The 12,356-nt window shown below is 41.3% G+C and overlaps 2 protein-coding genes across 15 annotated transcripts in view; one reads left to right on the top strand and one right to left on the bottom strand.

Moving 5' to 3' along the window:
* Window positions 1-1,078: 1,078 nt before the first annotated feature.
* eif2d (eukaryotic translation initiation factor 2D) overlaps window positions 1,079-12,356 on the bottom strand; it is a 61,171-nt gene continuing 49,893 nt past the window's right edge. The window contains exons 14-15 of the mRNA XM_080898586.1: window positions 1,806-1,980; window positions 1,079-1,719 (exon numbers count right to left, since the gene is read on the bottom strand). Of these exons, the coding sequence (XP_080754712.1) occupies window positions 1,649-1,719; window positions 1,806-1,980 (246 nt within the window). The 3' untranslated portion in view covers window positions 1,079-1,648. The remainder of the gene's footprint in view (window positions 1,720-1,805; window positions 1,981-12,356) is intronic.
* The window catches only part of LOC308407126 (uncharacterized protein), a 29,399-nt gene continuing 19,029 nt past the window's right edge, over window positions 1,987-12,356 (top strand). For 2 of the 14 annotated variants that reach the window (XR_013973628.1, XM_080898592.1), the window contains exon 1: window positions 1,987-4,540. Coding sequence is in view for 12 of the 14 variants with exons in the window: in XM_080898589.1 (XP_080754715.1) it covers window positions 8,961-10,160 (1,200 nt within the window). In the remaining 2 variants the exon portion in view is untranslated. Of the gene's footprint in view, window positions 12,076-12,356 lie in introns of those variants that run through there. The other 12 variants (XM_080898591.1, XM_080898590.1, XM_080898589.1 and 9 more) reach the window with 12 other exon arrangements.

Below are 12,356 nucleotides of genomic sequence, written 5' to 3'. Positions count from 1 at the left end.
AAAACACATCATTTGTTCCCATTTCTTTAGTTCGTTCCATAAAAATAATGATATAAAATAATATTGTTAGCCAAAAACTTAAAAGCATTTCTCAGCATGGCACATCGTACAAAGAAAACAAAAACCAAAAATTGAGAAGTGGAAGGAAAGCCTAAACAGGAGAAGGAGAAAAAATTAGTGGCAACTGGACTTATGGGGTAAATTTTTAATTCAAATCATCGTCAGTGGTGTTGGAGAGCTTGTCAAAATTAATGGAATTATGAATGCAGAAAAGCACAGTCAGAATTTGATCCACCATACAAAACCATCTGGGGAAGTATATCTGATTGGCAACAGCTTTATTTTTCAGTATGACAATGATCCCAAACACACTGAAAGTTCAGTAAAAGCATGCCTGGATAGAAAAAACAGATAGTGACAGTCCCCAGAGCCTTGACCTCAATATTACTAAAGCAGTGTGCGATCATCTTGACTGAGAATGGAACAAATGGCAGCCAACATCAAAAGAAAAGCTTTGAATCTTATTCAGGAATCCTGGGGAAATATTCCTGAAGGCTTCCTAAGAAATTACAAGAAATCTTGAGAGCTCAGACTGTGTTTAAGAATAAAGGTAGTCATACCAAATATTGACTGTCAAGCGTGTTAGAATTCTTCATTCTTTGTTTTTGCTTTAAATGTTGTAGAGTATTTCTATCTATTCTTGCACCTATTCCCCATTTGCACAATCCTGCATACGTAAGTCCTTGGCCACCTGCTTAACAGCTTCAAGGTTATTTCTTGAAACAGCTATGTTGATGATTCACAGCTGTACTTTCCCGTTAAGCCACAACCACAAGAGCCTCTACGATTCTACTCAGCTAGTACAATTCAATATAAAATTCTTTGCTTCAAATGATGGTGTTACTTTTGATCAAGATCTCCAAAGTCATCCAGCGTTGCTCTTTTCATCTAACAAAGAAAATCAAACACATCTCTCTTAGTCTGCCATCGATTAGTCCAGAAAGCAGCAGCAGGGATTTAAATAAAGGTGTTTAACTAGTTTAACCTACTTTATTAGTGTGTTTAATTCCAATGCCTGTATGCACAAGATTAAAAAAGCGACTGAGTCTCGCGCAGATTACTTTAATAAACAAAAACCTTGACTATGGCAAGAATAATCACTGTTGATGCTGTGCTTTTAAGTTTGGGTGATATTAAATTACAAATAAACTAGAAATAAATCAGTTTAAAGCAGGTGTTTTTTGTTTCCTTTTGTACAGTCCAGCTGAATATATGACACTTTAATGGTGTGCCTGCTGACAAAACTGCATACAGTCAGCTGTTAGGACACATTTGCCGACAGAGATGTTTCTCAGTACGTCTAAAGCTAAGGAAATTGTTTCCTCTCAATGTTCTTTGTTGCCATCAGAATCCAATTACCTTAAAGTGAAAAACATATTGGTCGTTTTGTCCGACCCCATCATCAACTTTAACCTGAAATACATTTGGGAGCCACAGCAGAACAATAATGAGAACTTCATTCATCCACCTTTAGCATTTGACACCAGATCAGCTTTATTTAAAGGACAGTGAAGAGTTTATTGTAATTCTGTTTACACACAATAAAACAGTTAAACACTTCAAAGTGCTGGTACAATTTGTTGAAATACTATTTTTTCTTGCCACCCTTTGGAGCTTTTTCTAATCCTTGAATGTATTTCCGAGGAATTTGATAATGATCTGAAAGGAGAATAATAGACAAAATGACTTTATTTGTGCAGATGAAGGAATTATGATAAAATACTGAATTCCCTAAAGGTCCATACCCAGCAGCAATTTGCCAACTTGTTGAATCTGGTTTCCTTGGATCTGGACCAAGACTTTGTCCTTGGCTCCGGGGACAGGCTGCAAGACAGAGCTGGCCTGAACTCTATGCTGCAAAACACTGGCGACAACTGCAGGATCCAACCCGTACACTTCCAGGTTCTTCATCAAAGTCACCTACAGGTTGCATATATAAAACAACTAATTAAAATATTTAATCATTCATGTTAACTAGTGAGGTCATTACTATATACAATCTGTATAAATGGAGGGCACTGACAAGTTTATTTTTCAAAACGTAAGATGCACCTATAATATATCATTCATTACTAGATTAAAAAACAAAAACATATACATGATGTGTCTCCAATGACAGCGATCTTGGCTGGGGTGTGGGGATACCACTTTTTTAAAGAATGAAATATCTATTAGCTGGATTGACTGGAAGTTTTGCACAAAGATTTATAGCTCCCATTTTGCTCATTGTTAGGAAAAGAAGAATTACAAAGTTTAGAAAAATTAAGAGACACCTATGGTTTGGAAAACCAAGATTTTTTCAGATATCTCCAAGTCAGGTCCTATTTCAATAGTAATATAAAAACTACAGAAGAACATAGTGAAGGCCTAGTCCCCGTTATAAAATAAGCTTATAAAGGTCAGATTAAAAATAAATTGATTGCTAAACTCTATCGGAACCTACAATCACTTAAGGATCAATCAACCAATTATATTAAAATTAAATGGGAGACGGAGGCTAAAATCAACATATCAGAGGACAGTTGGTTAAATATATGTAGAACACAGATGGAAACTACTAGTTCAGGTTATTGGAGGGAATTCACATGTAACATTTTAGGTTTATTAGGTTTTTTATAACACCCAAAATAAAATACAAACAAAAAGGTCAACTGACAGATGGACAATGCTGGAGAAACTGTGGGGAAAACATGGCAGATCATTTTCATATATTTTGGAAATGCCCAATAATCCAACCATACTGGAGTGAAGTGGTCGAATCAATTTACTTGGTGACTGGTCTCAAATTAAATTTGGATTTCTGTACTGTGTATTTGGGCGATATCCCATCAGCAGCCTCCTTAAGGGACAAAGCGCTTACCAGGAGGTGGCTGGAGAAAGAGCCCCCAACAAAGAAAGATTGGATAGGAATAATGGAGGACATATATAGAATGGAAAAACTTACTTTTTTAACCTCAAAATGGACCAATTTCATAAAAACTGGAGGAAGTGGGAGAGATTTGTTGAAGGTGGTAATGTGGGAAGTAGTAATATACCTGTATATTCACACCTAGCCACACTCTGTAACAGTTAGACAGAGGCGGTTGCAGTTAGCCTCCCAACAGTCTGCAAAAGAAGTCATGAAGCAAACAAAAGAGGCTCCCTTATCAAGAGTATCCCAGCCCAAAGGTGTTTCTTCACAAACAGTTAATTCCATTATCTTATCTCATCATGTATCTACCAGTCTGCAACAGTTAGACTCGATGATTACACATAGATGATTTAACTACATTAGGGGCCAACTGTAGTTCCATACTTTCCACATTTTTTAATTACAAACAAACAAACAGTTAATTCCATTATCTTATCCTATCATGTCAGAGGCCATGTCCAACAGAGTCTCCAAAGACTTTCCACCTTTCTTCCTTACATCCTGCTCTTTTATCTCTACATCTCATAGGTCAACTGAAAGTAGCCCCGCCTATATAAAAACACCCTAATCAGACACCCTGCATTCTTCCACACTACTTCACAACGGGCCCTTGAGAGCATAACACTTCGTTCATCAGCGCGGTCAGCAAACCTAACAGCGTTCTTTTTTAACATGGACAACATATATGGTAAGTAAAACAAGACTATTAATGGATTCTTAAATGTATACCCCAGTATATCATAAAATATTCAAACTGTTTTCTTTTTCTAAACAAAAGCCTGATTTTTAGGAGATTGGCACATCGGGGCACCACACGTGTCACTTACAGAAGGTCTGTGTTTCTTCTTTTTAAAAAACAGTCATCAGTTCACACAAAACAGTCTGTGCCTCATTGTTTTAGAAGCAATCTTACCTGTTTCTCACATAGTAACATTTAAATGTATATTTCTCTTTGTTTCTACAGGATCACAAAGCTATATTGGGCAAACTACACCTCTAAAAAACACAAGGTAAATACGGTGTTACACATGTTTTAAATATATGCGTGTTTGTTTAAACCTTGTATTAACTGGGCTTATCCCCTGGGCACAGGGTCAATAAGTTGTCCAGAAAAACCTACAGAAGCGGGTGCAATAAGACCAAGCCATACGCTAGGTATGTATACAAGTCTCTATACATGACACTCAATTTAAAGGAAGAAAGGTTTTAAATATTTACAAATGTTCTAATACACCAGGCCTGAGACAGAGTACGCAGCGTGTCAAGAACCGGGGCCATCCGGAATAACGCAGAACAATGTGTGAGTATAGGCAAAAATAAATCAAAAGAGCCAAACACATCCTGTTTTTGAAATGATACACCATGTATATATATTTGTTTCTAACACCCTTCTATCTCCACAGTGATCACACAACCCCTTACCACTATGAACCCCATGAAGACCCCTTGATGTTTTTGGAATATTTACGCGATATCGAACTCCCAGAACAACAACAACCAGAAAACCCACAATCTTTGGGCAACAACAGTGACTCGGAAGCAATCTTCATCACAGGACCACACATACCAGTGAGTGAGTGTCTGCCTAGTGATTTCAGCGATGTTTTTGAGTACAGTCTATCAGATTTTAATATAAATGACATACCCACCATGCCAGAACGTCTCAGAAACAACAACAGTGATTCAGACATTGGTTTTGAAGAATGTTGCATAACAGACTCGCAAATATCACAGGCATATGACGCATACTTAAATGCAGCAGCAAACACCTCTACTTTTGAACAGAGCCATTATGCTTCAAAAAATGATATATTATCTTTGATAGATGCTAAACTAAGTCAACATCAACAAACAGTACAGAGGGATGTTCAAGAAATAGCAGCTAAACTCATGCAAGAAATAGCAGCTAAACTTAACGAACATAAACAAGCAGTACAAGTGAACTTGCAAGAAATAGCGGCTATAGTCAACCAACATCAAGAAGCAGTACCGGGGAACTTGCAAGAAATAGCGGGAGTTTTAACTAGTATCCACCAGACAATAAACAATACCTCGGGTGTATTACGTCTCATAAATACCACCATTCTACACTCAACAAAAATATAAACGCAACACCTTTGTTACTGCTCCCATTCCCCATGGGATGGACGCAGAGACCTAAAATTCATTCCAGATACACAATATAACCATCCCTCCCAAACAGTGGTCACAAATCAGTCCAAATGTGTGGTAGTGGGCACAGCTGCTATATTGAGATAATCCATCCCACCTCACAGGTGTGCCACATCAGGATGCTGATCTGACATCATGAGTAGTGCACAGGTGTACCTCAGACTGCCCACAACAAAAGGCCACCCTGGAATGTGCAGTTTTTTGCGCTATTGGGGGTCTGGGGACCCAGAACCGGTCAGTATCTGGTGTGACCACCATTTGCCTCATGCAGTGCAACACATCGTTGCATGGAGTCTATCAGATTGTCAATTGTGGCCTGTGGAATGTTGGTCCACTCCACTTCAATGGCTGTGCGAGGTTGTTGGATATTCGTGGGAACTGGTACACGCTTTCGTATACGCCGGTCAAGCACATCCCGAACATGCTCAATGGGTGACATGTCCAGTGAGTATGCTGGCCATGCAAGAACTGGGACATTCTCAGCTGCCATCTGCCCTGAACAATGTGAACCATGATTCATCCGTGAAGCGCACACCTCTCCAACGTGCCAGACGCCATCGAATGTGAGCATTTGCCCACACAAGTCTGTTACGGCGATGAGCTGGAGTCAGGTCAAGACCCTGATGAGGACGACGGGCATGCAGTTGAGCGTCCCTGAGACGGTTTCTGACAGTTTGTGCAGAAATTGTTTGGTTGTGCAAACCAATTGTTCCAGCAGCTGTCTGGGTGGCTGGTCTCAGACGATCTTGGAGGTGAACCTGCTGGATGTGGAGGTCCTGGGCTGGTGTGGTTACACGAGGTCTGCGGTTGTGAGGCCGGTTGGATGTGCTGCCATATTCTCTGAAACGCCTGTGGAGACGGCTTATGGTTGAGAAATGAACATTCAATGCACGGGCGACAGATCTGGTTGACATTCCTGCTGTCAGCATTAGGGATGGGTACCGGTGTCCGGTGCCATGATGGCACCGGTTCTGACATAAACGGTAGTAACCAGACCGAAAAGCAGCGCACATTTCGGTGCTTTATTTCGGTGCTTTTTTTTCCTGAGCTGTGATACACTTTAGATTCTAGCCAATCATTTTACGTTTCCGAGGATAGTAGGCGGGGCCAGGTACGTACGTTCTGTTAGAGCAGAGCTACAGATTAAAAATGTCCATGGCGAAGCGGTCAAAAGTCTGGCTGTACTTCATAGCAAAATATGCAAACTCAGCAGCAACAAGTGCTTTAAGCTGATACTGTGATACTGTCAAAGGAGGTAACACCTCAAATCCGATGAAACACCTGGCGACGCATAGCGTTTTTTTTAAAAGCCCAGAAATGCGCCGTATTTGATAGCTTGCTGCGAGACCTCACACCGAGCACATCTACTGCGGGTGGGTTGCCTGTTATGCAACATCCCCCAAAAACACGAAGAGGAGAGTCCTGGCCCCTAGCCCTGCCAGTGTAGCAGAAATGATGACGGATGATGGTGGCAGCAGCCGTTCTTCTCTGCGTGAGTAGCTAATTTACGTTGAGTAGGCTAACCACGTTATTACATTAATGCATGTAAGGTGAACTAGCAAACATCATCATAGCTACATGCGGCTGTCCTCTTGTTTGATGGCAGATACTCCCTTCACCCTGGCTAAAAAGGCTAAAATGACCAAAGAAAAAGTGGAAAACAGTTAAACATGAGCGGTTTAGGACAAAGTTTGTGTTTTTTTCCATTGTTTAAGCACTGCTTCCAGCCAAGAGTGATACCATATATGCCCCATAGCTGCAGAAAAGGCTAACATTGTTATATTTTTACAAAAAACAGCTGAACATGAGAGGTTTTTGGACCAATTTTGTGTTCTCCATTCTTTAAGCACCGGTTTGAGCACCGTTTGAGCACCGGCACCGTTTCAAAAGTACCGATTTGGCACCGGTATCGGATAAAACCTAAACGATACCCATCCCTAGTCAGCATGCCAATTGCACGCTCCCTTCATTGCTTGTGGCATCTGTGGCATTTTGCTGTGAGACAAAACTGCACATTCCAGGGTGGCCTTTTGTTGTGGGCAGTATAAGGTACACCTGTGCACTACTCATGATGTCAGATCAGCATCCTGATGTGGCACACCTGTGAGGTGGGATGGATTATCTCAATATAGCAGATGTGCCCACTACTAGGGCTGAACGATATATCGCATTTGCGATAATATCGCGACATGATCAAGTGCAATTTTCTAACCGCAAAGGCTGCGATTATACTGCGATTATATTATACAATTCATGGGCTGCATCCTCCTGAGGCCGCATTTGTAGACCGATTACGTCACAGCGACGCGCCGAAGGCTGTCCAAATTACTACCATATCCCAGAATTCATAGCGCGGCCCAGCCAAACTCCAGTTTCCAGCAATGGCGGCCGCTACTAAGTTTTAAAATTACTCATACTAATCTTTCTGGGTCACAAAATAAACTTTTAACATATTTTCAGGCGAGAAAGTAGTTGTGTAAACATCAAATATCTGCTCGGTTTATCAAGATATCCCATATTTGCAAAAGTGCTTCGACGTTTTCAGAGGCGTCTGCTACCCACCAGCTCGACAGCTAGCCGGGAGCTCGAGGGTTACTGATGCGGCCGAGAACGGCACAACTCCCGGCACATCATTTTCAGATCACCGCGGAGTTTCGCTGCTCGGGTTAAACGTAATATATAAGTCACTTAGACAACCTAAAAATTTTATTGTTGGGCTTTTTTCAGTGTTTTGTTTGTTCGTGAGTAAATCGGTTTGGCTGAGATTAAAGTTATTAGATTAGATAAAATAAAACTTTATTAATCCCCCGGGTGGGTTCCTCCTTGGTTTTCACACAGCTGACTAAACGTCAAACAGAAAACTTATTAAACAGAAGTATGAGACAGTCGAGAATTTACACCAGTGTCTGGTTATATTTTAGATAGCAAGAAGCAGACGGCCGAGTTTATTAAACTCCACCGAGACAGCGGTGACGCTAATCAGAACTAGCCTTCTGATTAGCTAATCAGAAGGCTAGACCGTCCAATTTCACGCCTTTAAACTTTAAAGGCGTGTTTGTGTGTGTGTTTATACAATTGCTATTATGTTTGCACTTTATGTGTAATGTTACTGACTGCAGAGATCAGTAAGATGTGTGTATTTTTTATTTATTAGTTTTATTTATTTAATATTATTTTTTAATTGAATGACTGTCTAGTAGTTCACAGATGTCGAAAAACTGAGTGTGGTAAAGCCACTGATTTTTTTTATGTATATTTCTGCAATCTGCACATTGTACTGACTTTCATTTTAATGTTTACACCAGGGTTCCTTGTCAGCACTTTATGCTCAGATGTTTGTAAGCTAAAAATAAACTATTGTGTATGTTCAAATATACTGTTGTGATTGAAGAAGTTAAATAAAAATGTCAGTCATCAATTCATGCATCACCTCATGTCATCATAACAGAGGTCTGTCTTCCAGGAAAGAACAGTTTAAAATTAATGTAATATAGTATTGGCCATACTATATGATGTATTGCTTGTCTTTGTTTAATAATACAGAAGACAAAGACCTTAAAAAATAATCGCATATCGCATCGCAATCGCAATATTGGGGCAAAAAATCGCAATTAGATTATTTTCCATAATCGTTCAGCCCTACCCACTACCACACATTTGGACTGATTTGTGACCACTGTTTGGGAGGGATGGTTATATTGTGTATCTGGAATGAATTTTAGGTCTCTACGTCCATCCCATGGGGAATGGGAGCAAAAACAAAAGTGTTGCGTTTATACTTTTGTTGAGTGTAAATAGGTGACTTAAAATCCACACCATGGATCCACCCCGTAAATTATTCAAACACAATGATGGTACCTCCAATCAAGCTAAATGGTTTGACTTTGACGCTTTTAACCATGCGGCTGCACAATTAGTAAGCAATTGTCAAGTCTTGCATGCAACACTTAATAGTCTCGCTGCAGCATGTAGCGGTGTGTCTAATGAGCCCGCCTGTCCAACTCATTCTGAACCCGTTGCTGATGATGCTGTTGATCAACCAGCCGAAACACATTCGGATTTGCCTGTAGCCACTGGTGTTACTGTTGCAGGGACTGTTGTTACTCAAGCTGCCGCCGATTGCCTTATTACCGGAGCTTCTGTCACGCCTGATAGGGTCTGTGCACCTAGCGCACATGCTCATCTGGCTGCTGACACTACTGCAGATACTGAGGCTGCTGTTGTTGAGACATCACCACACAGCCCCTCAAACAATGGAAATACCTTAAGTGTTATCCATTCACAAACAGGTGCTGCAGCTGTCGGACCCCTTGTTCAGTCTGGGTCTGGCAGTCACAGTCAGCTTAGCATCAGAGAGATACCTAATTTCAACGCCCGAGAACTGCGCGAGCGCCTTGATTTTAGGGACATAAGTCTCGATGATCCAGAACAAGTGCCAGAAAGAGTTAGAAGTTGCTTAGCTAATGTGATAGATAGAGCAGTGGCTGGATCTCAGCAGGCTTGTGTTCTAAATGTGGTCCTACGTGGGCCCTCACTGGCTTCTGATGTTCAAGCTGTTTTAAATCCTGATAATCAGTATGATCCTGACCTGTTTCTCGAACAAATAGCACAAGTTATGCAAAGTAACGATGAATCTATCAGTGATGATGAATTAGAGTTTATTGTCACGGTTGCACAAAACAGTAGCGGTGGGGCTCGCTTAAAACTGGCAAACATTCCTTATGATGAGATTCTCTCAAAGAAGGGTAAACATTTGTACACACCAAACAACACGCACAACAATTTGTGCTTTTCACTGTGCATAGCCCATTCATTAAACCCAACATCCCCTGAGCATGAAAAACATGCTACTGCTAAACAGTTACATGCTCAAGTAGGTCTATGCGACACACAGACAGTATCATTCTCTGATGTCTGCAAATTTGAGAAGCACCTAAACATTAAGATAGTAATCTATTATCACGTAAACGTCAGCTTAGTTTCTTCACACACGATGAGCCAAATCCAAACACTGTAATGCTGTACCTACACAATGAACACTATCACCTGATTGAAAAGCCAGCAGCTTTTCTCGGGGCATCCTATGTGTGTAATTTTTGTTACAATACATATGAATCACCGCTCTATCACAGCTGTAAACATAGATGCAACGTATGTTTCACACTCTGTCACCACCACAGTGGTACCACAGTGAAATGCAGTGACTGTAACCGCGTCTGCAAATCACAACACTGTTACCAACAACACAAATTACCAGAAATAAAACACAACATGGTCCCGTGTGACAATATGAAGCATTGCATGAGTTGCGGTGTCACATATAAAGAATCAAAAAAATCACCACACAGATGTGTCCAGCCTAAATGCGAGCACTGCCGCGAGCCTAAATTAGCAGGGGACTCTGAGCATCAGTGTTTCATACAGCCCGTTGAACAACAGAAACCTTGTGATAAATATATTTTATATGATTTTGAGACACGGTATCACAACGGCAAACATGAGGCCAACTTTGTGTGTGCGTCTGATCTGAAGGGCAACAAGTTCACATTTAATACATTAAAATGTGTGGAGGCGTTTGTGCAGCATTACAGACGCCCGAGGTTTCGGGGGTACACTTTCATAGCACATAATGCATCTGGCTTTGATAACTACATACTTTTGGAGTACTTTGTCAAGCAATGTATAACACCTACCGTCACAATGAGAGGGAGCCGTGTGATTCTGATGCATGACAGGGACTATGACCAGCGGTGGATTGATTCGTTCAGCTTTTTGCCCATGGGTCTTGCCAAAATACCCTCTGCTTTAGGTTTTCAAGACCTGCAGAAGGGTCATTTCCCACACAGATTCAACACTAGGGATAATGAGTATTATGTTGGTCCATACCCAAACCCCTCCTTCTACGGCTATGAGCGCATGTCTGAAAGTGATAAGGTGAGCTTCATGGAATAGTACCAGACCGCCTCACAGAAACCCTTTGATTTTCAGACCGAACTCAGGCGCTACTGTGTTAATGATGTTGACGTCCTGCGTAAAGCATGCAGCATTTATCGTGACACGCTGCTGGATTGTACACAGGTTGATCCATTCATGCACACCACCCTGGCTGCATTCAGTATAGGTGTGTATAAAACACTGTTTCTGCCTAGAGACATGCTCGCTCTCATGTATGATGGTGCATACGTTGAGCAGAATAAGACGTTTTCAAACGTCTCTATTGAATGGCTTCAATATGTGACCCACACAAACAACACAGTGATAAAACACGCTCTCAGAGGAGGCGAGCATAGGGTTGGACTGTATTTTGTGGACGGCTTTGACCCCACAACTAACACGGCTTACGAATTTGCAGGATGTTTTCACCATGGATGTGTTAAATGCTACCCCGAGAGTGAAGTTAATCCTGTCAGCAAAGCATCCTATGGACTGCTGCACCGTATGTTTTGTGACAAAGTGGATGCACTGAGATCGCAATACCATTTGCCCGTTGTTGTGATGTGGGAGTGTGAATGGGCTGCCCTGAAGCAGACAGACCCTGCAGTTGTGGCTTTCATGCACACATACAGAAGGCCAGAACGCCTAAATCCCCGAGACGCCCTTTTTGGCGGTCGCACAAATGCTCTAAAACTGTACCACAAGGCTGCGTGTGATGAAAAAATATTTTACTACGACTTCACCAGCCTCTATCCCACAGTGCAATCTAAAAAAGATTATCCTGTAGGACACCCTCAAATCATTTACAGCAACTTTGACAGGCTAGAAAATTATTTCGGCTTTGTTAAATGCACAGTACTGCCACCAAGAGGGCTTTTTCACCCCGTCCTTCCCTACAGGTGCCACGGTAAACTGATGTTTCCACTCTGCAGCATGTGCGCTGAAGACCAGAATCAGCTCACTGCCTGCGGGCACAGTGACAGTGAACAGGTGTTGAAAGGTACATGGGTCTCATTTGAGCTTGAAAAAGCTGTTGAGCAGGTTTTTTCAAGCTCAAATGAGACCCATGTACCTTTCAACACCCGTTCACTGTCACTGTGCCTGAACTGTCACTGCTTTAGATGTAGAAATGTTGCTATTACAAGTGTATTCTAAAAATCTTAAACTAAGAGCCCATCAAATTAAGTTTATGGATTATTGTACATTACAGGCAAAACGTATGATTGCATTAAATTGGAAAACATCAGATCCTCCTGCTATTGGTGCTTGGATAAATTCT

Source organism: Rhamphochromis sp. 'chilingali' (assembly GCF_963969265.1).
Source record: "Rhamphochromis sp. 'chilingali' genome assembly, chromosome: 12".
Classification (NCBI taxonomy): Eukaryota; Metazoa; Chordata; class Actinopteri; order Cichliformes; family Cichlidae; genus Rhamphochromis; species Rhamphochromis sp. 'chilingali'.
The sequence above is the reverse complement of the archived record's forward strand: the minus strand, read 5'-3'. Positions and strand labels throughout refer to the sequence as shown.